This window comes from Orbicella franksi, chromosome 4 (genome assembly GCF_964199315.1).
Source record: "Orbicella franksi chromosome 4, jaOrbFran1.1, whole genome shotgun sequence".
NCBI lineage: Eukaryota > Metazoa > Cnidaria > Anthozoa > Scleractinia > Merulinidae > Orbicella > Orbicella franksi.
In genome coordinates, this window is record NC_138148.1 from 22,207,729 (window position 1) to 22,235,691 (window position 27,963).

Sequence of the window (27,963 nt, forward strand, 5' to 3'; positions counted from 1 at the left end):
GGGGAAGCCGATCTAAGATTTTTCTCAGTTATGTTAAACCTTATGAAGAAGTGAGTGGGCATACTCTTACCAACTGGGTACGACAAGGTCTGGCACAGACTGGTATAGATGTTTCTAAGTTTTCATCACATAGTACTACAGCAGCATCCGTGTCAGCTGCACATAGAACATCTGTTAATTTAGATGACATCCTGAAACAGCTGGTTGGTCATCATAGTGTTGTTTCACTAAATACTGTAACAAGCCATTAGTTAAGGCTTCCAATTATGCAAACTCTGTGTTATCAGTTAGGTAGATTATCACGATGATCTTCACTGCCACTGTAATAAACACTGTTTCCTTTATTGAGGTGTGTGCCTTCTCTTCATTAGCATGTTAGCTTAGAAATCTTATGGAATCTCTCAGCATAGTAACAAGGTAGAATTAGAAAATAGAACGAGCCTAACCTGTAAGTTGAAGTTTAATTGAGATTCTACCGAGTTACATAATGCTGAGAGATTACATGCCCATGCTCCCACCCACCCCTCAGTTCAATGTTTGTGGGCTAAAAGGGACAACAAACACATTTAGATTAAAGATTATAGCACAGCGAGGATGAGACAATCAAAATCACTGGCTAAAAAATTTGCAAACAATTTATAAGCACAGGCAGTCTGTTAAATCTTTGCTAGGAAATCCTGTGGCTGAGATAGGAATTCTTAACAACATTTTACTGCATCAAAGCTATTTTTAGTGTATAGTCTGAAGGACAGAGTACTATTAAGGTTAGAATATTGGTAAAGGTACTTCAAATAGGTGAAATGCTAGTTCCTGATCAAAAACATGTGCCTCAGATGTTGATGTTTTTGCCAGTGAACATTTTTATCATGATTTTGATTATGTATACAAATCATATACTGCGATAAACAGTTTCAGTTTATACCTTAAATCTAAAGCCAATTTTTAATTGTGAAACATTAACTCTTTTTATAGTTACAGCTGTTTTTCCTGATAGTGGTAGTCATAGCACTACCTCCATTTGCCCCCAGAGGTACCTTAAGTGTATCTCCTACGATGGTTTTCAACTGAATGCTAAACTATCTTGAATGATTACTAAAATCAACAACAGTAACTGGGCATAATTCTGAGTGGCATAATGGCGGGCGGACGTGCCTTGAAACTATCCATGGTTCTTCTAGTTTCTCTGTCGCTCTTCTCGAGTATTTTTAATCTCAGAAGAGATCTTCGTGTCCCAAATGTACCTGGCCATCGCAATGTGATCATATCAGGAACTCCAGGACAAGAACCAACATGAAACAACCCACTGCTAAGTAAGTTTACTCTAACGAGCGGAGGCCATGTTGATTTCATGCGACTTAAAGTAAAGAGATACTTTGGTCTCCGGGTCAGCCGCTATCCCAACACCGATTCTACATTCCAACTAAGTAGATTAATTATCAGTGGAGACATTTGTCCAAACCCTGGACCCTTACCAAAACCGAGCTGCCAGAAATGCTTAAGAACGATAGGAATAAATCACCGATCGCTAATGTGTTCGAACTGTGGGTGCGTTTACCATATGAAGTGTGGAAATGTTAAACCAAGTGATTTTATTCGCATCAAAGAGAACACAATTAGCTGGATTTGTCGACAGTGCACTTGGCAAACCGCGGCCTTCAGTGCCAGCAGCCCCGAATCCCAACCTTCCGATGTATTCTCATCGATCAACAACTGCCTCTCAGATCATCCTGGTCTGAAAATAGGCCACATCAATGTTAACGGCCTAAAGGGAAAACTACCCGAGATTCGCATGCTACTGCTAAACGTTAGCCTGGATATTCTAGCTGTAACTGAGACCAAGTTGGCGAACGACATTACCGATGATGAAATCGGAATTGAGGGTTACTTCACAATCCGGAAAGATCGCGATAGGAATGACGGTGGTGTTTTAATGTACTACAAAGATTTTTTGTCAGCCTACGAAGAGGTTAGAATGCAAGTCCTTCATACCATCGAAGGTGTTTGGATAAATGTACGAAGCCAATCGCAATCATGGCTATTTGCTTGTGTGTACAGACCACCGCTTGATCTCTCCTTCTACAATACGTTTAATGTCATGTTAGAGGAGGTTTGGTCTACGCGAAAAAACATAGTAATCATGGGCGATTTAAATTCTGATTTGTCTCTACAAAGGCAAGAAGGTGTCGAATCTCACCTTGGTAGGTGCCTAACGTGCATATTAAACACTTATGGCTTAAAATGTGTCATAAGAGAACCGACCAGAATATCTGACAAAGCACAAACATTAATCGACCTGATAATTGTTAGCCATGCGGAGAGCATCACAACAGCTGGAGTCGCCCACCTGGGAATATCTGATCACAGTTTTGTTTATGCAAATTTGCGAATGAGAAAGAAGAAAAATCCATTGGTAACGAAAACCGTAAACAACTACAAGAAATTCGACCAGCAAAAATTTAAAAACGACATCGAATGTGCCCCTTGGAGTGTATGCGAGATTTTTGATGACCTAGAGGATCAAGTATGGGCATGGCAACACATCTACCAGGAAATCGCGTCTAACCACATCTCAACCAGGAAAGTCAGAAAGAGAGAAAACAAATTGCCGTGGATAACTAACGAGATAAAGAAAGAACAAAACAACCATTACCGGCTGCTAAAACTCTTTAAAGTTAACAAAGATCCAACAACCTGGAGCTTGTAGAAAGCCGCTAGGAACCGTGTAAAGAAATTGATCCATAATGCGAAAATTTCATACTGGAGGGAACAATTTGCTGACACCGACAATAGCAAGAAATTCTGGCAAGTGGTAAAGAATGCACAAGGCATCGGCACGAGAAAACCAATTCCACCAGTCTATGAGAGAGAGTAACATCCTAACAAACAATTTCGACAAGGCCGAAGCTATGAATGATTACTTTGCAAGCATTGGAACTCAGCTTGCTGAAAAGTTTGACCACAATGCCATGACTGCTCAGCCATTCGAGACCATTTATTGTATAACACCCACCATAAACCAAATTGGCCTGTCCGAAAAACAAGTTAAGCTGAAACTATCTCGGATAAAACAAAAAACAGGGGGTCCTGACAAAATAATGTCACGTGAAATGGCGGAGGCAGGCGACACCCTCTTTGAAGGTCTCTTCAGTATATTTAAGAACAGTATTCAACGCGGCCTCCACCCAAGTAACTGGAAAATTGGAGAAGTAATCCCAGTTTTCAAGAAGGGGTCCAAGTCAGATTGTGCGAACTATAGACCTGACAATGCTAAATTTAAACAGCAAAATCTTAGAGAGTATTGTTTGCGACTCTCTAGACAATCATCTCGAGATGCATAGCCTTGTTCACTCAAACCAATGGGGGTTCAAGAAAGGAATCTCCACTGAATCATTACTCATCTATCTCACTGAAACATGGAAAAAGGCAATTGATACTGGCCACAAAGTCGGAGTACTATTTATTGATTTCAAAAAACCTTTTGACACTGTCGACCACAACATCCTTCAACTCAAATTAGCAGCTGCAGGAATATCAGGTGGTTTCCACGAGTGGATCGTAAGTTACCTCTCAAATAGATGCCAGTTTGCCACTGTAAATGGAGTAAGATCTGGGCTGCGACCAGTCAATATTGGGGTCCCTCAAGGTTCCCTCCTAGCTCCTAGACTTTTTGCAATTTATGCAAATGATTTACCCAACTTGTCCGCAACCGGATTTATTCATATGTTTGCCGACGACACCACTGTGTATTACATTGGGAAGGAGGTTGAAGAAATAGTGGATGCGTTAAACCGAACATTAATTGATTTTAAAAGCTGGTGTGACCAAAATCGCTTGACTGTTCACACTAGCAAGACGGAAGCAATGTTAATCTGCAAACACGCATTTGTCGGCCCTATGAGACCACTGATATTTGGCAACTCATACATATATTTCACCTCCAAATCTACCTGCTTGGGTGTTGTAATCGACCACAACTTGAACTGGAAACCTCAAATTAAAATGCTCCCCTCCAAATTTGGAGGAAAACTAAAATTCCTAAAGTCTATGAAAGGACTGCCTACCAGTGTTCTTGAAGAAATCTATTACAAAGGCATTGTTCCAAGCATAACCTACTGCATTGCCGTATGGGAATCCTGTTCATTGTCTTCATTTAATGACCTAGAGCATTTACACATAAAAGCTGCAAAACTAATCCATAAACTCCCTAGTGGAACTCCTGATTGTGACGCCCTTAAAAGGGCTAAATGGAAGCCATTGAGTTACATCTACAAGCGGAGGCTCGCATCAATAATGTTTCAGGTGCATAATGATATTCTACCGGAGCAGCTTACGGCCCTACTTGGAACTCGCACAAATGAGACTAGTTACAAATTAAGGCGCTTGAATGACTTCTCGCTAGCACGTTATCATAGTGATCTCAGAAGAAATAGCATAAGGTATAGAGGCCCTTTTGTGTGGAATTCCATCCCAAAATTCATAAGAAACGTTACTTCTCTTCAGCTTTTTAATGAAAAACTTAAACTAGCCTCAAAAACATTAGACCAAATACAGTTCGAGAAAGAGGCGTGCCTTATTAAATCTAAGAATAGTGCATTTTTATATTTTTAAAACACTCTTTTTTACACTTAATTTTAATAGAAATGTAAATTTTAAGTCATTTTAAATTATCTTTTAGTAGCTTTTGAATCCTAAGGATGTACTTTTAATAATTTTAGATTTTAGTTTCTAGGTATATATTTTATGGCAGGTCCACACCAGCCCTCTGGGTTGCCAGACGCAGACCTGCCTCATCAAAAATATATGTATGTATGTATGTATGTTGGCTCACCTGATCATCCAAATGGGACAGGGCTTTCCTCATAAGCTCGACAGGTACTACACCACACCAGTAAGATGTCGCTTTTGGGGCAACCATTCCATAACTCTTTTTATAAAAAGTCATAACTCCTGAGCACCGGGCTGTCTTTAGACAGGTAATAAGGATTGCAAGGTCGCTTGGTTTTTGCTCTAAGATACAATAGCACAGATACTAAATTTACTGTATGTTGTTAACTTGCATATACAAGTTATTAAGTACCCAAAAGAATTTCTAATTGAGTTTTAACTAACTTCTATAACTAATACTTGGCAATTACGTTGGGACAATTTTGCAACAAATGTTTGTAATAAACTCTACCTCTGTACAGTCAATTACTGTTATGGCCTGGTGGACACCCTTAGGCCCAAAAAATTTTTGCTAGGACATAATAATTACACCTGCTTATGTAAAGTCAGAGAGTGTATAGTGTTTCTATGTGGCAGAGGTCCATGGAAAGGTGTCAACTTGTGAGAGGGATCTGTCTATGGGGGTGTCTTTTAACAGAAGTACAATTCCCTTTGTTAATGTCTGCTCATAAAAGCCATGGTGCCAGGACATTTCTGCACATCAAAATAACCACTCTCAGTGAAAAAAAAAATAGGTATACAATGTGCACATGGTTGGGCATGCAATACATGCATATTACCTTATCAAGAGAGAGAAGTTTCGTAGTGATACTTCATCATTTTATTTGAAACATGAGCAGTGCATATATAAATAAAAAACCAACCACTAAAACAGATTTATTTCAAGACAGTGAGGCTTTCAAGACTAAGTAAAGACCGTTTATTGCAAGCTTGCTCAGATGACAACATTGATAATTACCCAGGCAGTGAGGCCTGGGTTTAAATTTCAGCTCTCTCTTTTTGTTTTCCTCGTTCAGTCACAAATCACTGTCTGGTCTCTAAAGCGCATGCGTCACCTGTACATGCGCACAGCACATGGAATTTATAGAAGTTGTCGTCATGAAAAGTTAGCACAAATTTCATGATTTCTAGGGCTATGAAATCACATACAAACTAACACACCGTTCGCGGTAGACCAACACTAAAGGACGTTAAGCGTTTTCAGAACAGATCGGTCTGCAAGCCTTGCGAGAGATCAATTTACGAGCGAACATTTTGAGTGAATTTATCATAAATCATGTTATACCAAAGGAGCTATCAACTCTTCAACTTGATAAAAAGCATCTTCAGAAGCATCATCGTATTTTTATTGTACATTTAAGCTGAAAGAAACTAATGTATGTTGACCCCCCTAAAAAAAAAAACAATTCTAGGCTTGCACTGTCACGCAATCCTAACACAATTACAAAAATTATTGGAAAACCATTCAAGAAATTGTGATGTTATAGGAGATTAATAAAGATGACACTTCTATAATTTTTAAGTCTGTGCGTTTTCCCAAACCTCAAATATTCGTCGAAATATTTTGCACAAATTTAGAGTCCAGTATGGAGCCGCCATGTTGGTGTACCTCCGTGGTACACCAACATCGTGGCTGGAAAATTGTGTAAACACCTGGAACTTACTTTGGCTATCTAGGCAAGTGTTTATCTGTACTGAACAAACAAGCATTTACATAAGCACTTTTCCTAATACTTTAACTTCTAAATGGGCTAAAAATCACGGGATAAGTATATGTTTTTCAACAAACGAGTTCGTAGCTCTATGTCATGCACCGCCATAACTCTGAAATTCAAAATGTCTTGCTTGCTTGAAAAACGCACAAAAAAACACAACGACAAGGGTTAAGGAAAATAGACTGAAATGTTTATAGGTTGATATAAAGACTTTGACTCATTTCACACCCTAAAGGCCTGCAAACGAGTAATAAGGTATTAATTGGTTCCAAGAAATGCAGTCAAAGGCAGAATAGCTCGAGTACATCGATTCAATTGAATTTTGTAGGACTTCAAATGCAGAGCATTAGTTCAACTACAACATAGCTAGTGCGTCTCAGTATAATGACTGCCTGAGTACGTGCAGCAAGGCGTCTAGTTACGTACAATCTTTAGTGTAAGCTGTTTTTGACTCTGATGGTACAAAGATGGAATGATTTCCACTACTGTTTCTACTACTGTTAAAATGGAATGTATTAATTAATTTTGATTGGCATTGGAAAAAAATTATTTTTACATTACCTTGTACATGTAGTGTCAATTGACTTCTACAGTCTGTTGCACAAGAAAGCCATTAAGAGCAAATTCCCACAAAAATCAAACAAAATCAAATTTCTTCGGCAAGACTAGAAAATTCATATTCACTTGTCTTTTGCATATAGCTAGCCCCTAGCAAGAGTGCAAACAGGCTGTAGTGTTTTCCTTAAAATAACTTTGTCTTTCCGAGAAAAACGACATTTTCAATTTAACCTTCAGACTCAATTTCGTGCAATCTAGCAAGTCCCAACTGTGCTGAAAATCGACCATTTTCATTTGATTCGCATTTTGCAACCATTGAGCACAGAAAAGTTGTGATACAAACAGCTTATTGCAGAACTATTCCTTGGCTGAAAGAATGTTGGATTAATCTTATCAATCAAAACCAGAGTGCTCTCCAAAATTGAGTTAGTCAGTCAGTGAAAAGAATTGTCATTTTGACCATGTGCCATGTCTCAGAATTCCACAAGATTTTATATTCTAACTACACTAGGATAGGTCTTTCAATATATGTAAAGTTTAGTTTGGGCACATGATTAGGCACTCGTCAAAAAGTTATTCAAAATCGTTCACAAAAGACACAAAATCACGCCAGGAGCTCTCAAGTGCGTGACCAAAAGTATCATCAGCATATCGGCATTTAATACTTCAGTTCGACACGTCAGCATTACCAAGCAGTATAAATGACATACACATAAAAATGACATGTTCACCTACTTTGGTTTGTAGTATCGTGAATCTTGCAAACTGATTCTTTCCCTGCATTTCTTGTCAGTACTCATATCCGACTTTGAAGAAAAACAATTACTGTCTCAATTCCCATGTATATATTATTGGATGTATCATTATATCTGTGTCATTTGTGTCGTTTGATTAAGCCAGTAGTAACTGCTAAAGCATTATTCCACGTGTGACTTTCGGGTTTCCATGTTGAAGACGTTTGAAAGGCCTCCATTTTGACTGAAGATGTTTATTGAGATCGGTGCATTACAACATTTTTTACATGGGGGTGAGGGTCGGGATTTCAGAGCTTTAAACAGAGTTACTTTTCTTTGTTTGAATTTTAGGCCACAAAGACCTTGTTAGTATGTAGCATTTTATTGCTTTACCTAAGAAAGGAGGCCCTGAATTAGAACTAACATCCAGATATTGGAAAATTCTAATGCTTTTTCTTTCAGAAATAATCCCCACTCTACCCCTACCCTGTGTGCAAAGACTTTTGCTAGACAATATGCAATTAAGAGACGTGGAGTGATCGAAGATGGCAGCTTATTTATTATTGCTAATTACTGGGGATTTCTGCCTGAAAGCAGGTTGAATGATTGTACCGAACAACAAAATGGAAAACGTATGAATATTTACATAGGAACTTGGTAATATTGAGTGATTTGGGGGTTTCAAATTCACCAGACAAATGCATACAGGTTATGCAAAGCTAATGGAACACTGTTAAAATGGCAGGATGGGAATGTTGTTTGCTGGTCAAGACATGATAACTAAGCTAAGGTAAACATATTTATATTGTTTTATGCTTAAGTTGTGCTGATGTTCCTGTGATATTTCAAATTGAAGTGATTTAATGACAAAAACAATGGTAGCACTTTTGGTCACACATTTGACTGCTGGCGTTCTTTTAATTTTTTTGTGATTTGAATAATTTTTTGACGAATGCCTAATCATTTGCCCAAACTAAACTTTACATATATTGAAAGACCTATCCTAGTATAGTTAGAATCTAAAATCTTTTGGAATTCTGAGACATAGCACACGGTCAAAACGACAATTCTTTTCATCGACTGATGAACTCATCGTTGGAGAACACTTTGGTTTTGTTTACCGTCAAATAATTAGATTAATCCAATATTCTTAAAACTGGGCTTTTTTGGACAAGGAATAGTTCTGCATTAAGTTGGTTGTATTACAACTTTTTTGTGCTCAATAGTTGCAAAATGCGAATCAAATGAAAAAGGTCGATTTTCAGCCCAGTTAGCACTCATTAGATTGATGTCTGGACATGAAATTGATAATGTCCTTTTTCTCAGAAATGCCAAGATATTTGAAGAAAAAAAAATACATAGCGTTTTTACTTTTACTATGGCCTACTTATGTAGGCCATAGTAAAAGTAAAAACGCTATGTTTTTTTTTTTCTTCAAATATCTTGGCATTTCTGAGAAAAACAACAGTAGGGCAAATTTGATTTTTCTAGCCTTACCGAACTATTTTTGATTTTTGTGTACATTTGCTCTTAAATAAAAGTTCACCATAATCACCGGTCCAAAATTAACAACCAGTCAGAGTTGTTGGTCATAATATGTATAATAATATGTATAATATGTATAATATTAATTGACTTCAAACTTCACACAAACGTAGAACAACCATTCTAATTCATTATTCATTTTTCGCAGATATGTTGACATAGTGGTTTTGTGAATCATTTTAAAAACACCCCTTAAAGGTCAAATGAACTAAAATTTTTTGGACATTTTTTTCATTTGGGTTCAATGTGTTCATTAAGTATAAAATAAACGTATTCTGAAGTTTCCAAAGAATTGGACGAAGCATTGCGGAGATATTGGAATGTTAAAATCACTGTTTTTTATCCTCCATAATCATAGAGTGAAAAATTGTCGGATCATTGTCAGAAATAAAACTTGTGATGTCACTGTTAGTGAGCTCAATAAATGCGGGAAATTTGAAACTGTTTTGGTTTCAAGTTCACAGCGAACTTCAGAGGAAAACCACTTGAATTCAAAAGTTAGCACTTTCAAGTTTCTCCAAAACCCAAAACTTAAAAGAGAATGGCTTATAAAAATGAAAAGAGAATGCTTCATGCCCTCAAAGCTTTCGTGTGTTTGTGTAAAACACTTTATCGAAGAATGCTTTGAACAAAATCTTGTAGTAAGGAGTTTGTTGGGACCCTCTTTCAAGCTTCATCAACTTGTAGTCAAGAAAGATGCACTACTGACAACTTTTAAATTCACTGTGGAACATTGTAAGCCAGCAATTGGACAAAAACGAAACACAAGCAAATACTGCCCGCCAAGCAGCGCACAAACTCCTCTGCCATTTCCCAAGTAAAAAAGGTTTGTATTTAGATCCAAAACCTTCCCCATGAAAGACCCACTGACAAAGAAATGCACCAATGTTCAAGGCAACAATGACATCACAAAGCAGAGTCTCAGTTCCATTCCTTCCATTAAAGTGCGAGGTCATTTTGGAAACATTTTCATGAAGCCATCTGCTCTCATCCTACTTTTAACTTTTTTACTCCTTTTCACGGCTCAGAAAGAAAAATTTCCACATAAGTTTCCTTTTACATGTTTTTTAACATTCTGTCACTATAAAATGGCTGAAGAAATGTCTAAGTTTTGGTTCATTTGACCTTTAAGCTGTTAAAAATGGCTGCAAAATATAGGTCATCTTTAACAGCACAAAAATACATCTGGTCCCTCCTATTTTGAGTATTTTACTTTACAGCCTTAAAATATCACTCTTTACTATGCCAAGTTTCAGGCTCAGACTTGCACTATTTCCCTTTGAGAAAAAAAAATCTGTCAATGTGTTAGGCACAAGTGACACAGTATTTATACCTGAACTAGATGCTCTAAGAGTGTTTACTCGGGCTTCGTACCAGAGTATCAAATCGTACTTTACGAAAACGTGTACTGGACACAATAAAAGCAAATTAAAGAATCAGGATATTTTAGCACAAGAGTTCTGCTTAACTATTTACTATTCATGTTGCTTCGTTGAGTATCCTCATCCTATCACAAGTTGCGAGTTTAAACCAGTTTGGTTCAAGAATGAAGCACAGCTGTCTATGCACTGATGGAGAAGTTGTTTGCAAAGAATTTTTGAGGTCTTTTTACAACTTATGGCGATTACTTTGTACATACTAGCAGAAATTGTACGAAGTTTGTTTACTGGTCATCGCGATCCGAGTAAATTGTGTAGCTGAACATCTTTGCCGTGTCGCAATCTTAAACCCTTTTCAAGAGTCATATCTCCTTTGGAGAGCTAATAATCCCTTTCGAGAGAGCCAAAACGAATCATGATAAACTCTTTCACGAAAACAACAGTCCTGTGCCTAGGCTCAAATTGCATTGCACATAATTTGCCTAAACTTTCAAGTTGTGTATTTTGCGAATAACTTCCAGGAATTTGCGACCCTTAACGCAGTTCATGAAGAAATATTCAAGCTACATATTTTTACTGAATCAAGGCAGGAGTATTTTTAAAAAGGGCTCTCATTTATAAGGGAAGATGTGGGATTATGTTTTGCTATCTATTTTAGTTTCATACTTGTCTAGTTCATGTCATGCAACATGATTTTGTTTTGCAGTCAGACACAGTTTTCTAAAAGAATTGGCGATTGCTAAGACTGCTAATATATTTGAGCTACTAGTGAAATAACTGGCTAAGCTATCGTCAATGCAGATTTCCTTAGGACTTGGCAAGAACATTGGTTCGTCAATAATCCAGCACAATTCCCCGCACAATTGAAGGTTTAATTCTCCCGCACAATGTGCCTCCAAATTCACACAATTTTTTTTTCCTGCACCCTACTGTTGTGTATGTCACATTTCGTGAATGTATGTCATGAAGTAGACAAGGAGCAGCATGGGAGAGAAGAATAAAGAGAGCACATGGTCGACTTGTTGTGTGCTTCTTTCTGAAATAGTTTCACTTCTCCAGCTAGTTAAACCTCCTCTAATTTATGTACTAAGAGGACACGACATTGGCGACGAGGATAAGCACGGCACAAGATGTCTTTCAGCGAAAATGGCGCTTCAAAAGCGATTCCTAAGTTTGATTGTCACTCGGATCCCGCCACGTTGGGACCATGCTGGACGCGTTGGTTGACATCTTTTGAGTTATTTGCGGATGGCACAGGTCTCATTATCACTGAGACTACAAATGCAAACACGACGCAGTGAAGAAGAGCGATGCTACTCCATTTAGCAGGCCCAGATGTACAAGAAATCTTCTCTACTCTCGCGGATACCGGAGAAGCAACCGATTACGCCGTGGCTGTAACAGCATTGAATGGATATTTTCTTCCCAAAGTCAATACAGTTTTCGCCCGCCAGAAATTTCACCGACTCCAACAAAAGGAAGGTGAGACTGTTTTGCAGTTTGTTACTCAATTAAGAAAAGAAGGAAAGGATTGCAATTTTGGTGCAGACTTTGACAACCAGATAAGAGATGTTGTCCTGTGTAAATGTAGGTCAGACTATGTAAAGCGCAAACTGCTTGAGGAAAGAGTGGAGCTAACGCTCGCTCGCACATTAGAAATCGCAGAACAGTGTGAAAGTGTAGCCCACCACTCTTGCTGGAATAGAGGGCGTTGACAATATCTCTGATGACATCATTGTACACGGCCCAGACCAGAAAACTCACGACCAACACCTTCTCAAAACCATGGAGCGCCTCAGACAACATGGTTTGACTCTCAATGCTGACAAATGCTTGTTCAATGTGGACAGACTGGTTTTCATGGGAATTCTTCTGTCTGAGAAAGTAATCGGCCCTACAGAGGAAAGAGTTAGAGCCCTGCAAGAAACAAGAGAGCCTGAAACCGTCAATGAAGTTTGAGGCTTCTTAGGATTGGCTAATTACAGCAGCAGATTTATTCCCCATTTTGCAACCATCACAGAGCCATTGAGGAAACTAACCAGGAAAGATGTTCCGTTCCACTTTGGTCCCGAGCAAAAAGCTTCCTTTGAGTCACTTAAGCAAAGTATGGCTGAAGCGGGCACATTGGCATACTTTGACAAGAGAGCATCAACCAAATTCGTTGCAGATGCAAGCCCTGTTGGCCTTGGAGCTGTACTAATGTAAAACCAGAATGGGGCATGGGTACCAATCTGCTATGCAAGCCACCGCCTCAGAGTGTGAACGGAAATAATCCCAGACAGAGAAAGAGGCCCTTGCCCTCGTTTGGGCTTGCGAGAGGTACCACGCATACGTTTATGGAATGTGATTTGATCTAGTGACCGATCACAAGCCGTTGGAAGTGATTTATGGACCTTGTTCCAAACCTTGTGCCCGCATCGAACACTGGGTAATCCGCCTACAGCCCTATGATTTCAGAGTCATGTATACTCCAGGACAGAGCAATGTAGCTGATCCCCTCTCACACTTGCTCAGTCAGAACAAACCAACAAATCATCAACATGGTGCAGAAGAATATGTTAGATTTGCAGCCATCAGTGCCACACCCGCAGCCCTAACCATGAGAGAAGTCGAAGAAGCATCAGCAGTGGATGAAGAGTTGAAAGCCCTAAGAGAAGCAATTAAAACCGGTCGATTTGAGAAATGTAAGGTTTATGCACCAGCTGCAGGGAAACTGTGTGTCCAGAATGGAATCGTCCATCTCAAGACAACACCAAAATGGCCCCAGGCCAATGGGGAAGTTGAACGGCAGAACGCCTCCCTGATGAAGAGAATTCGCATTGCCCAAGCTGAAGGGGTCGACTGGAAGGAGTTAAGAAGATATGTGATGAAATAGCGAAGTATTGATCACACCACCACCGGTAAAAGCCCTGCCGAATTGTTGTTCAATAGAAAGATGTGAGGGAAGCTGCCAGAGCTCCATGCTGATTGCCGTCTAGACCTAGAAACTCAGGATAGAGATGCAGAAGTGAAGGCAAAGACCAAAGCATATGCCGACAAAGCAGCAAATGCGAAACCATCAGACGTTACAGTGGGTGATCAAGTACTTGTAAGACCAGAGAGAAAAGACAAATTCTCGACACCATTCAATCCAATGCCATACCATGTGGTAGGCAAGACTGGCAACAGTGTCATTGTGGAGGCTCCAGGTGGGACCCAATACTTGAGAAACACCTCACATGTGAAAAGGTTTATAGCGGACGATCCTGTATCGACACCTGGGACACCATCTGCTAGCCCAGACGAAATGGTCATACCCTCCACAATTCCAAGCCAAGTGCTAAGTGAATTGACACCGGCAGCACCTACCACACCACAGAGTGAACCTCCAACCAGGAGTACACTGTCAGCACAAACAAGTGCAGAGAATGGAAATGAGTCAGTTACCGCCCATAGTGATATGGCAATTGACCAAGCAACAGTACCTAGCACGTCAGCAACACCAAGGTTGACTCAGAGACCTCAGAGGCAGAGGAGACCACCAGAGAGATACAAAGAACTTTGTGATTAAGGTTTCGGTGACTGAGAACTTTGTGATTTTGTTTTTAAAAGTGTTGTTGAGGATGCTCATTCGGAGGCAATTTAAACTTTTAACTTTGTTGACATGTTTATCACATAAAGGCGTCTACCTTTAAAGTTGAATTTGTTTTCGCTATGTTTATGTTCAAGTTCGAAGGATTGTTAGACTTTGTTTCCTCAGAGAAAAGGAGAGATGTCGTGTATGTCACATTTTGTGAATGTATGTCATGAAGTAGACAAGGAGCAGCATGGGAGAGAAGAATAAAGAGAGCACATGGTCAACTTGTTGTGTGCTTCTTTCTGAACTAGTTTCACTTCTCCAGTGAGTTAAACCTCCTCTAATTTATGTACTAAGAGGACACGACACCTACTAGAAAGCCAACTAACTCGGAGGTAAGATATTTAATTCAAGTTATCAAAAGTCTTATCTTTACAACTTTGGAGATCGACATATTTTGTGCGGTGCAAGAAACAAGTTGCATGTTTTTCATGAGCTATGAGTCCAAACACGTTTTCGTATTTAGTTCATTTTATTGCAGTGATTTGTTTTACTGCAATGTTCTAAATAATAACAGCAGTAGCCACATACCGTCATTGACAGCCTATTTTTTCCCAGTGTTTTTGTAGATTGAACTCATACCACAATCGGCTCAGTTGTTATCTCACGAGAACGTTTCGAGCGTGAACTTTGCTTACCTGGCTGGCTTTCAAGCAATATAATTCCTGGACCGACCCTTCCGGAAAACGATCAACATCTTTGTTTGTGAGATGAACATTTAAGGCGCAATTCTTGCCAAAACTTTCTTCGCAAAACCGCATTCTGTCACGAAGAGCGAGCAATGTCGCCTTTCTTGTCCCCAGTTTCCATGGTTTATGCATGGAACACCTGGGACCATGACCCCCCTTTTGGGGACCAAAACGCTTGCATTTTAAGACTCAGAATTTCCTACAGAAGCCCGAGTAACAAGGGACAAATCAATTTCAATGGCGAAAATAACATGCCATCACTAATATTAATAAAATCCCGTCAATTCACTGCTAGCATACACATGTAGGAACACGATGTCCACTATAATATACAGCTTTAGCCAAGCCTAAAAGTGGAGCTCCTGATTGCAATAATGACCTTAAAAGAAAAAAAAGAGGATTTGTTTTTCTTGGATTAGAAACTCAAATAAACGGAATGCAATGCATGCAACAGCCATGACATCTAACTACCATTTCTAAAATTCTGGCCAGAAAATTGGAAGATAAACAAACAAACAGATGCTTAAATGTAACTACAAGTAACTGAAGGTACAACCTGTGTGTGGAGTGAGGAGAAGTGAAGGGAATGAAACAGGATGAAAAAATAATGCATGGAGGAGTGGCAGGACTTAGAAATATCTTTTCTGTGGTTAGCACCATAAGTGCGCCATCATTTATCCAAAGGAATGCTGCATGTCAGCTTTAAACGATGACGTCATAGTCATTGCTTAAAAATTATCAATTGTGAGCATGTAATTGTTCAGCATGTGGTTTCACCATTTTCTTTCCAGTTCAATTTTGACAGACTATACCCTTGACTCTACAGAATGCAAATAGAATGAATGCAAACAGAGAAGGGCCCCAAGTAGGTCTGTTCCATTTAATAACACTTTGCATGGGAGGGAGAGCAGCTAGTGTGGGCTAAGCACATGGTGAACAATAAATATAATCATGCATGACAAGAAACTAGTACCAGCCCTCTCTCCCTCCCTGATGAGCTAAATACAAATAAATGGTTTATTTTAGACTTCACTCTACAGAATCGCAAATAGAACTACAACAAACAAGTCTGGGGGTAAACAGGGAAGGGCCCCAAGAAGGTCCCTTCCATTTAACAACACTTTACCCAAAGAAGGACATGACCTAACACCCAGACAAATACACATTAATACAATAATAATTAATAATAATAATAATAAAATAATAATATAATATAAATAACACTAATAATAATGATACTAGTATTAAAAATAAATAAATAATCTAAACAAATGAAACAAGGTGACTAACTGCCTGCATTTGGTCTTTAACTGGAATGTGAATATAAGATCTATAAGCACCTGACTGCCAGTCTCCTAAATGCTTAATAAGTTCTCTGAGGATTTGACCTTGGAAGGCCAGGGAGGCCCCCCTGATCATGTCCACTAACTCGAGATGGATCCAAATTCATCTTGATTACCAATACTTGAAAGAGGGAGTCAAATTTTCCAGACAACAAAGGGATCAGGCCTCTCTCGGTTGATGCTGGAATGACAAATGCAGGTCCCGATAACAGGGTTGGTACTAACAAGAAGGCATGCTTGAGAGCCGTGAAGGGGCAGAGTGGGTGCTTGGAAATGCATGGTAGAGCAATAGTCAGAATTTGTTGACTGAATTCAATGGTTTTTGACCACCTGTTAATAATGATGACCCCATCTGAAAAGAAGAGTATGTCCCCTCAATGCAAATGCTTTGATGGGTTCAACTGTCTGGATCCTTTAGAAAGGAGGTTTGCTTTACAAAACAGGCCAAAAAAGGCTACCAAGCAAACAGCCCAAAATGTGGCGTGGAAGGGATCATCCAAATTCAAGTGTTCTTTAAGGGTTAAGAGAATTTGAGGTGTAAATGGTTTCTTTTGAAACACTGTTAAACCTTTTACGTGCCTGATTCCGAATTCTAGTAGCTAGCTGGAATTTGTGTTTAGTCAGGTCATCAAGTCCACATTCCAGATGGAGGATGTGAACTGCATACAAGTATTCTGGGATAGAGGATGCTGAGAGTAATAGCTGCATAACGAACAAGGGTTGAAGCTGCTTCTGGGAGTGGCTGGTAACCATAGTATACACAGAGGCCTGAGAGGAGGAGGAGTATACAGGAGAGGCCTGAGAGTGTTTTACTCATGTAGCTTGACTTGGTAATAAGAGCATATGCTTGACGACAAAGTTTTTGACTTCACGATTCAGTTGCTGCTGATCCTTTGGATCTAAGGGGTGCAAGAGAAAGTAAGGACATGTGAGGTTCTACTTAGTACAAGACCAAGGACTTGGAGAGCCATGCTTGGAACAGTGGCCAGTGATGTACATCATCAAGATGTGAGACACTGTTCACAACTACCTAGCTGAAATTGTAATACTCTTTAAGCCAGAATAGGGAGTGAATCCACTCCATCATAACCAGGCATGGGGTCGTGCCTTTGTTCAGGACAGCTGCAGCCACCTGGCTGTCAGACTTGATGACTGCTTGATACCCAACCAGAAAGGGGCCCAACAGTGTACTACGATGATTGTAAAAGTCTACTTATAATTGATGTGGTGAGGGCTGAGAGTGGGGTAGTCTAAGGCCCAATTAACATACATCCAGTCAGTTCCCCATATGCACCCCCTACCACACAATGAAGCATTGGTAAGCACTGGTGTAGAAAGTTGTGGGGACTCTGAGGGAAACAGTGTTTTACAGTTGTGTGCAGGTAGGAGAAAGGTCCACCAGTGGAGGTCAGATCTTGCCTGAAGGTTGAAAAAGATGCCATGATATGGGCATTTGACAGAGTTGGGCAGGGTAATAAGGCACCCAAGAAAGGTGCAGCCCCCTCAAACAACAAGTGCTACCCAATTAAGTTTGCAAACAAGTTGCTGCAGGTGAACCTTGGAACATTTGTGATTCAAGCTTGTACACTTGAGAAGAGATAACAGGGGGTGAGGGCATCTGGTCGGTGAAGTGATTGATGTGCTGTAAACAGGCTGCCAGTGCCCCATTTAGTGTTTGTAGCATTCTGCATTCTGTGATACAGGTCCTCATACTGTATTACTTTTGGCAAGGCATAACACTTTGCTAATTCAGAAATCCTGGAACTGTACAGGATGTCTTGGTTGGACAAAAAAGACCCATCTTTCAGGAGAGTGTGCATGATACGGAAGTTAGCCGCTGACCATTGTGGGAATGAAATTTTGTCTAGGGGTAGTTTCTTTTCCTGAGAGGATTTTAATACATATGAGCATCACCAGAGGTTCCAAGCACAGTCTCTTTATCCTCTTGTAGTACCAAGTGGTGGGAACTAATGAAATTGGGAATAATCATAGGATGTTTACCTCCAGAAGCAGTAGGCTCTACCAGCTGCTGTGCAGGATCCTGTTCCTCTTCAGTTGAGCCAAGCAACACAGGCTCTCTTAGGGACTCCATGAGAGATTTAAGCTTTGACTGATCTGTGGGATCTTGTTGAAGGGTTTTCAAAGTTGGTTTCACGGAAAGATTTTTATCAGGCGTTGCTGATTTAACCGCTGTTGCCATCTTATTTGGCACAAAATCTCCATGTACCTTTGGGAGCTCCAGTTTGGTATGAGTGAGGTCCAATTCAAGCTGCAAATTCTTGATTTAAAATTCCTCGATTGTCTCATTTTCCTCTTCAATGGGCTACTTGGCTTTGGCGATTGTTGGGAGTGTGGTCTTTCATTCCCATCTCAACCTGGATAAGTTCACATTTGATTGTCTCACCCATCTGTTGAGGTGTTGGACATTATCCTATTATGCCGTCCACATCAAAATCTTTAAGTTTAAGCGGAGCCTTTGTCTTCCTACTGCTTTTCCTTGTGGCCATAATGTAAATTATTACACAATTCGTAACTTTAAAAACGGTTTGGCATTATAAAATGCCCAGCAAAGCAGCTAGTATGGGCTAAGCACATGGCGAACAACACACATGACAAGACACCACGCATGACAAGAAACTAGTACCAGCCCTCTCTCCTTCCCTGATGAGTAAAACACAAATAAAAGGTTTATTTTAGATAATAAGCATAACCAAGATTGTAAAAATTATGCACGCAATTTATCAGGGAGTTTCCAAGAGACAATTGTGCAAGGAATATGTCGGACGAAAAGTCAACAACGTACGTAGATGTACCTATGGTAATGGTGCTACCATTTTGTTTTTCAAGGTATTTGGCTTGGCGTATGGATGTACAGATGAACGTACAGACAGTCATGCGACAAGCAAAATTTTTTAAGGTATGGGGCTCTGCTTGTGCACCTTCGGTGTGAAAGAGCTCCGCGATAAAAACTGCTTTTAGACATTATTTTTAGCAACATTTTTTTTAATTTGTTTAATTTCCTCTCTGCCGAGATGTCCAATTTGTCATCCAGAGGTATTCCCTTAATGTAAACAACACTGTGAATGGTTGTCATTACAAACACAAGATATTTCCTGGAAACTTAGTGTTTTTCATTCAGCAAAACCCTTTGAGTTCATTTAGACAAATAATGGGCAAAATTGGAATGCTGTTTAGCATTAAGGACATTAAAAGGACTAAAAATTAATCAAGTTGAGGTATCTTGAAGCAAAAATCAAAATCACACATTTATTCTAATTGGTAAACAGCCAATCTTGGCAAAAGTAATAATAATAATAAAGCTCCAGAAGTGAAGAGACTAATCTGGCAATGTACTTAACCGGTGCAAGAAAAAAATCAAACTGTGGTCATCAAACGTGTAAGTGTAAAAGTGTAGGGGCAAGTTCCAAATAAATTTCCTCCGTATAAATTGCAAACAAGAAGTGAAATGGTCTGACCCCAAGTAGATAAACAAAATATTAATACCACTCATTTAATCCGAAAATGTTACAGGAAACAAACTTAAAAGCCATTAATTCCCCTCAACACCATTCCACATTGTCTTGAAGTGCCCAAGTTTTCTGCTATAAGAATCAGGGGCACATTAATCTCCTTTCTGCACTTATGCAGGCCTAAGCCCAGTAAGCTAGATGTCAACATGACAAAGCTTTGGGAGCATAAGTAGCCTGAGATGTAGACTGGATACTAGTATTTTGCACGATTGTTTTCAAGTTAAGGCAGCCATTGCAACTTTTGTAGTACGTAGTAGTGCGTTGTGTATTGCTAGCACTAGTCATACCGGTGTTGCATTGTCGGCAAATCAAAGACTATTTGGTATGTAACAAAGGTGGTTGTATAATTCGATCCATCGATAGCTTTGAGAGAGGCGTTTAACTGAAACTTTGCCAAAAATAATGTGCAAGGGTTTCACTTGAGAAGTGTTTTTCTTCAGCAAAGAATTATTTCAAATTCCCATAGTCTCCTTTTTTATATAATTACTTTACTTTTATTGCTTGACCATTTTTATTTTCCTTTATAAGCACAAACCATCCCTTAGCAGCTTGAAGAAGAAGAAAAAGGAGAAAGAACTGCCCTCACCAGGATTCGAACTGCAAACCCTTCCACCTGACTTCTGATTCCCTGACTGAATCCTTACTGCTGTGCCACTGCAACCGCAACATCAGGGCCATTACCAATGGGTGTGAAAGAGGAAGCGTCTGCTCCTCAGGGCGGCTACATTCATGTCTTTCAGAGGCTGTCTGCTTTAGAAAGGCACTCATCTCTGAGAAATGTACGCAGTCACTGAAGAGACATCACCGTATGGACTTAGCCAAAATGGGCTACAAGCCCTGCTTGGACAAGCATTGGTGCATTGCCAACACTCAACCCACAATAGGTTACCAAGAAGCCCTTGCTGTTTTTAAAAGAGAGTTGGGCTCTCAGGGCAGTCAGTGACAAGCAGCAATCGTATCTTATGGGAAAATTCTTCATAGGTCAAACCACAGGCCAAACGTTTGATGCCAAAATGGACGCACAGGAAATGCACATGTGTCTTTTTCAGGCATCTGAATTATTTATAGCCACCTCACAGGTTGCTTCCTTTTCTCTCAGCAAAGTGTTGCAGTGTGCCAAAGTGATCCTGATGAGATGGCATCAGGCAACTGAAGAGGAGAGTAATTTTAGTCAGGCAAGGAAGCTGAAGAAATAATCCAACTCCAGCATACTTTGGTGTATGATCAGTACAACCTGTGCCATGGCAATGGTAGGTATCCTAAAGAACCTCAAACTGCCTATGTTACAGTGCAGGTGCGAAGGCCTGAGACTAGATATACCTCTCCCACCTGTATGCAGAAAGGCTCCATACTTGGCATTTCTGGAGGACATTACTAACAACTACACTTGCCGGAAGTATTCTTAAGAACTCTCAGTGCTTCACTTCTTCTGTATTTAGCAAACATCTCTTCAGGAGGCAGGGGGACTGTTATATTTTTTGTACTATGTTTCTGACACTGCCTGCAGACACAGTTCAACAATGCATTTAGAAACTAATCCTACATACATGTAGATCTTGCAAACAGCGAGTTTTCCCACAATTAACAACTTTGGATGCTTACATAAGTACACAATAAAGTTGACAACCATTTGGCAGTAAATGGGACGAAGGTTGTTGGGTGCTCCCTGGTAAATCTAAGAGTGCCAGCAACACACCCTGTAAATAGGTACATGATAATAGGGGTGGTAGCAACACACCCCGCAAGTGATGGATGAGCCAACAAGTGTGGCGTGTGCCACACCTGGAAATAAGGGATGACCCAACGAATGTGGCGCATGCCACACCTGGATAGATATAAGCCTGAGGTGGGGTCAGGGTCCCACCTGGCCTGCAACGTGCGAAGCTAAGTGGCAGGTGTGCACCCAAATTAATTCCCAAATACTGCCTAAAAGAAAATAACTAATACTATTATGTTAAATGAGTACAATGTCCTTCCTGAGGGTTCCAGATGGACTGTGTTCCTGCAGCAGCACTGGCTAACAGGCCTGGTACTTTCTGAAGAATAGACAAGGGAGTCCGGATGTAAAGAGCAAAGCAATTGCTGGACCATCTACCAAGAATCTGAACAAGCCACGGAGGTAAGCCAGCCTCAGCTGCTGTTGTAGCTGCCCCGATTCGAAAGCTATGGGAGGCATAGAGTTCTGTTGGAATGTGTAGGCATTTGAGAAGAAGACAAAGTGTTGAGGTAACTTGGGTTCTGGTGAGGTAGAGGCCAGACTGGAATGTGTAGAAGGGGCCATCCGAATTGAAGGGATGATGAGCCATGTATTTTTTTAATTGCACGAACTGCACAGACAGAGCGGCCTGATGGGGCACTCAGGAGGGAGCAACCTTGGCAATAAGGGTCTGTATTGGAGGACTTCAGGTGTCGACTTAGGGAGCCATCAGAGTTAAAGGATATATCATTGCTGCTGAGGTGTGACAGTATATTGAGTGAGAGGTGGAGGGTGAAGTAAACTCACTTGAACATAGGAAAGCGAAGAAGGCCAATGTGAAGGCAGACCATAGCATGAGTTTGTCACTCGGAAGGATGTCAGGTGCTTGTGCCAGCTCAGTCTTGAGTTTCCCAAGGAGAGACATGGTGATGGGAAGGTGGCGTTTGGAGGAAAGGCCCAGACTACATTTGATGCCCTGCAGAAGTAGATGGAGTAATGGGGCGTCCTGGAATGGGTCAGGGAGGTTGCTCTCAATGTGAAAGAAACGAATGCTGGCATGTACAACTTGACAGTTCTGTAAGAAACTTGGTCGGCCAAGGCAGCAGCAAAATAACGCAGTGTAGGTTCTGTAGCTGGAAAACTCTGCCATTACCGAGAGGAGCAAAAAGTGATGCACCTCTGCATGCCGGCTGAGTAAGTGCGACGAGTGGAGTCAGCAATGGCTTGACTGGAGAAACGCTAGACGACATTCCAGAGGGTACTGGCTGATGGAGGGATAGGTGTTGGCATTAGGTCCACAGCTGGGGTGAGCTGATGGAACTGCACCATCTGCAAACCAGATAGAGTCAGCAATTGAGTAATCGGTACCACCAATATGCAAGACTAGGATTGTGAAATGGTGAGTAGCACCACTGAAAAATATGGAGTGGACAAGGTGAATGATGTCAGGGTCTCGGGAAGTGCCAGAAGCCCAGATATCAACCACTGCCTCATTGTTGCTGTGAAAGAGGATTTTCTTTCCCGACCACGAATGACCCCACAAGAGGCAGGCAAGAGCAATAGGATAGAGCTCCTTCCATTGGATAGAATGACCTTGAAGAGGAGGTGGCCAGGTGTCAGCAATCCAATGACCAGAATAGCAAATACCATATCCAAGGGTCCCTGACACATCTGTTAAGAGGACCAAGACTGGGGATCTTGACCTGTATGGATCAGGAATAATCGCTTGGCCATTCCAGGTGGGAAGGAATCTTTGCCACCAAGCAATATTGCGGCAAGCCTCCAGACTCACGGAAATGTGATGGTGGGGGAGCCTAGCAGTTGTACTTAGGTCAATAAGGCGACACAGGAATATGCGCCCCACAGGGATGACGTGACAAGCAAAGTTATACGAACTCAGTTAAATGACCTTGCTCTTCATGAGTTCTCGTAGCTCAGTGGATAGATTGCCTGCCTGGTGTTTGGGAGGACATGGGTTCGATTCCTGTCGGAGACTCAGAATTTTTCTTTGTCCCATGCTCGTGTCATGTTGATTAATTCACCTTCACAAGCAAAGTTAAGTTTGCCGATGAGGGACAGCAACTCGCACTTAAGGCACTTTTTTCGAGATGACCAAGACTGAAGTTCAGCAAGAAGCTTCTTACGTTTATCATCTGGTAGGGCAGTTTCCATACCAGTGGTGTCAATCAAGATGCCAAGGAAGACCAGTGATGTGGTCGGTCCTTCCATCTTCTTAGGAGCCAGAGGAATCCCCAGGTGTGAGGCTATGTGGACTATAATATTGACATTATTGGCACAGGTCTTGGAGTTTGATGGCCCCACAACTCTTCTTTTGTCGGGAGTGGACAAATGAGAGTGTGGAAGTATCATCAGGGTTGATGGCCAGGGTAAAATTATCAGATCATGAAGAATTATGGACAGGATACATGTTGGAGGAAAGAAGATCAATAAAGTCAACGTACTCACATCTTAGGATCTTGTTTTTAAGCTTCTGTGGAAGAGGCGGCAAGTGTGGATCTGTTGGATTGCTTTGTGGTTGTGCTACAGGAAGTAAGCTCAACGGAAGTAAGCCAGGCGTGACAGTGTTCACTTCAAGGGGCCTGGTGCCTAGTGGATTGCAGGAAGGTAGGGTGCCATCTTGTTGAAGACCATCATGTGCTCCTGGTTGACTTGAGATGCTGAATGGAGAGAGAAGAGCAGTAGTATTTTCCCCAGCAGGTCGACGGGAGTCGGTGCATACTGTTTCAGCTATGAGAACACAAAGCTGGTCGAGTTAGCCGCTCGTGAACGTTTGTTCGGTGTTCGCTACGTTGACAACATTCTGCAACTGGAGGGGGATGTTTGCCTGATCAGCTGTTGCGGCGGGATGTCGAGGAAGATTATTGTTGTCGTTTTCGAAGATCCGCTGGGCCAATTGAGCCTTGCTGTCAGTTGTTACTAGATTGCGTGTCAAGGCCAACAACAATAGCGATTTCTTGGGCAAGGCTTGTAAGTCCTGGAATGACATGGCCTTTGGGTCAAAGCTTTTTGGATGATTGCGGTGATTGGAGTGGCAACGCATGATGAAAATATGCTCTGGGAAATAACGAGAATTACAAGGCTTGGCTAAAATACAGACAAATTGCAAACTACCTACTTGCACTAGTGAGAGTCACGACAACACAAGGTGTTGTTCAGTATGAGAACAGGTGAGCGGTAATTATAAATGATAACTTGATATTGTTTATCTTGTATCCATTACACATAATAACAGAGTTTTGTTTAGGCTGCCTGCATCCCGAAGCGCAAACTGGGATCAAGCATATAAGGCAAAGAAATGAATAGATCACAATTATTCTTGTTGAATGTAATTGTTATTGTAGTTCCAAGGACAAAGTAGTGTTTATCTCGTGCACATCAAAGAGCAATGTCTGTTTATGTAAATGTCTTTATGACTTAACCACAAGTGTTGACAGTTTTTGTACTTAATCAAACATTGATTTGCAGTATAGCGTGACTAAAGGAATGATATGTGTGATATCCATGCAACGCTTTAAGTTGTTATCTCTATTTTACAAGTAAAATTACCAAATAAATTTCCACAAAAAAGCAGCTGACTCATTATGAATTGTTTATACAGCTTCATTTTTAAACAAGAGAATTAACCAATCCTCCCCACAACTCCCCCCTTTCTCTCAAATGGCATTGGGGTTGTGCAACATTTCCCTCAATTCTCAAATACCACCTACACAATTACACTTTCCATGATAATATGTATATGGGAAATACTATCAGTAATACTACCCTTATATTGTGGTGTAGCAGTAAGGTGGATGTAAGACATTTGGGTATGTCTCTTGATATTCTAAGGATGGTAGTTATACCACACAGAGAATGATCATGAATATTGGGAATTTATTTGAGGTACAGGTGTATTTTGCCATTATTTTCCATACGTGATTATTTATCGAGGGCGGTATTTGTTGGACATTTTTATATATGCTACAATACTACTCTTTTAAGCATCTGCTAGATCTTAAGGACTTGTCATAAAGTACAGGAGGGGTGGGCCAGAAAAAAAGTGGGGGTGGGCCATCATTTTTGTGCATGCGAAAAGGGGTGGGTCCAAAAAAAAAAACAGGCAATACACTAGGGGTGAGTCATGAATAATTATGCTTGAAATTTATTATTAGCAGGTATGTATAAATACAAAATTTAACACTTAAATTGACAGTAATGCAACTTTATAGATGACTAGGAATAAAACTGCTCCTACAATTACACTTCCTGGCTTTAGTAGTGACTTGTTTTGACAGGATTATGACAGTAAGGAATATGTGAAACATATATTTAAAAAAAAGCTACAAAATAAAAGCAATGATAAAATCATTGATGGGAAACTTCATCTTGCAAATGACAAAGATCAGACTATAGTTACAATCAGGCTAAAATACAATATTGGTAGTTCAGGAAGTATTTGGGCTTCAGAGACCATGCTTCTGCGAAGAGAGATTCCTCAACTATTCGTAGTCAGTAAAAGTCCATACAGATATAGCAGTATTCCATTAAGGCGGTTTTTTGTACATGTTCATGACTGTCTTTACCACTTTCAAGACATGTCAATGTATGAAGAAATAATGGTAGTAACACAAAAGAACCAATTGCAAGTTCTGCAAATATGAAATTAAATGTTTGTCAAAGCTTAAACATGAAATGAATGCAGCTATGTCAAGAAGGGATGAGGACAGGATTGTTGTCAAAGCTGAAGATGTAGCTTATGGAAATGAGGTGAAGGATGCAGTAGTCTCAGTAATATACAATTTGGAGCAAGATTTTGCCAACACCACAGCCACCAGAAAGCAGTTATGGGTAGTATGTGGCGTTCTCCAAAGAAAAGTGGACCAAGTCCTAGCATGCATCAGAGACGAGTTTGCCACCCTTACAGACTGACATCCTTAAGAAAACAGATGTAGGGCCTGGTGTGCAAATCAGCAATGCAGAAGTGAGATAAAGGGATGTGGTGATGGCTAGGATCCTTAATTCTGATCGTGTGAATAGAATTCACAGAGCAAGAGATGACAATGGCCAGAATGAGGCGGAGAGGTCTAATGCATGTCTTGGTTGATGCAATGGAAGTTCCACGACGCACTTGATGGACTGATGCAAGATGAAATTGAAGGACTCTTGCTTGATGATATCAAGAAACACAAGGAGCTAGAAATATAAGAAAACGCGTGGACCATTGCCAAGAATGTGCCTGAAAGAATCACTCACAAGCCAGGCCCAGCTGGATTACATGTAATCATCTGTGACCCCACACAAGAATTTACAGTTTTTCTTCAACACAGAGCAAGCTAGAGCAACTACGCTATTTTGCTTCAACACCAGATTCAAAACAAAAAGACATCCCAGGATCTGCACACTTTAAGAAATTATATAGATTTATGGAAGAACAGGTCCAGGTGGAATGGCTCTACTTGGAATACCTAACAGGTGATAGTCAGAAGACAACCAAACCCCTCTGTGAGTTTCACACTAAATTGTCCTGTTCAGCTTCAGGTTTGGAAAGAGTTCCAAGGCCAATGCCAGATCAGAATGCCCTACAGAATTGTGCTACTTGCCCTTTGACAAGACCCCTACTGTTACTTCAAGTGGTTGCCACATAGATGTGGGTGATTATCAGCCAAGAGTACAATTTTGAAAAAACATTTGAAGATGGAACCCTTGGATTGGATGATACAGAGTCCACTGAAATGTTTTCAAAAACATTTGTTGAGGAAAATCTTACAAGAAAGTACCTGCAACATCTTAACACCTACGATTGAAAAAAGAAAAGTGGTCTGTAGAAAGGAAGAGGAAAAAACAAGAGGAAGTCACGAAGACATATGATGGCTTTGCCTTTCCCAAGGGAACACTGGAAAAGTTAACTGTTCTTGTGCTAAACTTGTTCCTTGTTAGGCATCATCTGGCCTATGGCAAGATGAGGAAAGCGGAGAAAGTAAATACCATCAAAGCATGGTTGGCAAACTCAGAATGGTTTAAGATGTGCCATGGTTTCTTAGACGGGAAATGGTAGCACTATTTGATTCCAAATAAAGAAGGGAGAACACAGGGAAGCCAGGACTTTAAGTTTATTGTACCAAAAGGACTCAAGGATATTTTTAGATTCTCTTTCTTTCCAAGGACAACAACTGAATGGATCAAACTCCCAAAAGAAAATGCTACCAGTCAATCCCTCTCTATTTAAAAAAAAAATTGTAAGGTTAATTTTAAATGCAATTTTTATTAGTTTTATTTTTAGTTTTAGTTTTTATTATCATTTTAATGACAAAATAATATTTACATTTAAATTTAGAATACAAGATACAACACTGAACAGAGTGGAATTCTTGATAAAGATAATGAAGCTACAGATGATGAACACTGATGTCTCTAGTGAAGAGGCTGATGTAGT

General features: G+C 40.3%; 1 protein-coding gene across 7 annotated transcripts in view; it reads right to left on the bottom strand.

The window, feature by feature from the left end:
- LOC145484906 (tRNA (32-2'-O)-methyltransferase regulator THADA-like) overlaps positions 1-27,963 on the bottom strand; it is a 656,511-nt gene that overhangs the window by 432,050 nt on the left and 196,498 nt on the right. For all 7 annotated transcript variants that reach the window (XR_014049105.1, XM_081463530.1, XM_081463528.1 and 4 more), the window contains one exon: positions 4,829-5,007. Coding sequence is in view for 6 of the 7 variants with exons in the window: in XM_081463530.1 (XP_081319656.1) it covers positions 4,829-5,007 (179 nt within the window). In the remaining variant the exon portion in view is untranslated. The remainder of the gene's footprint in view (positions 1-4,828; positions 5,008-27,963) is intronic.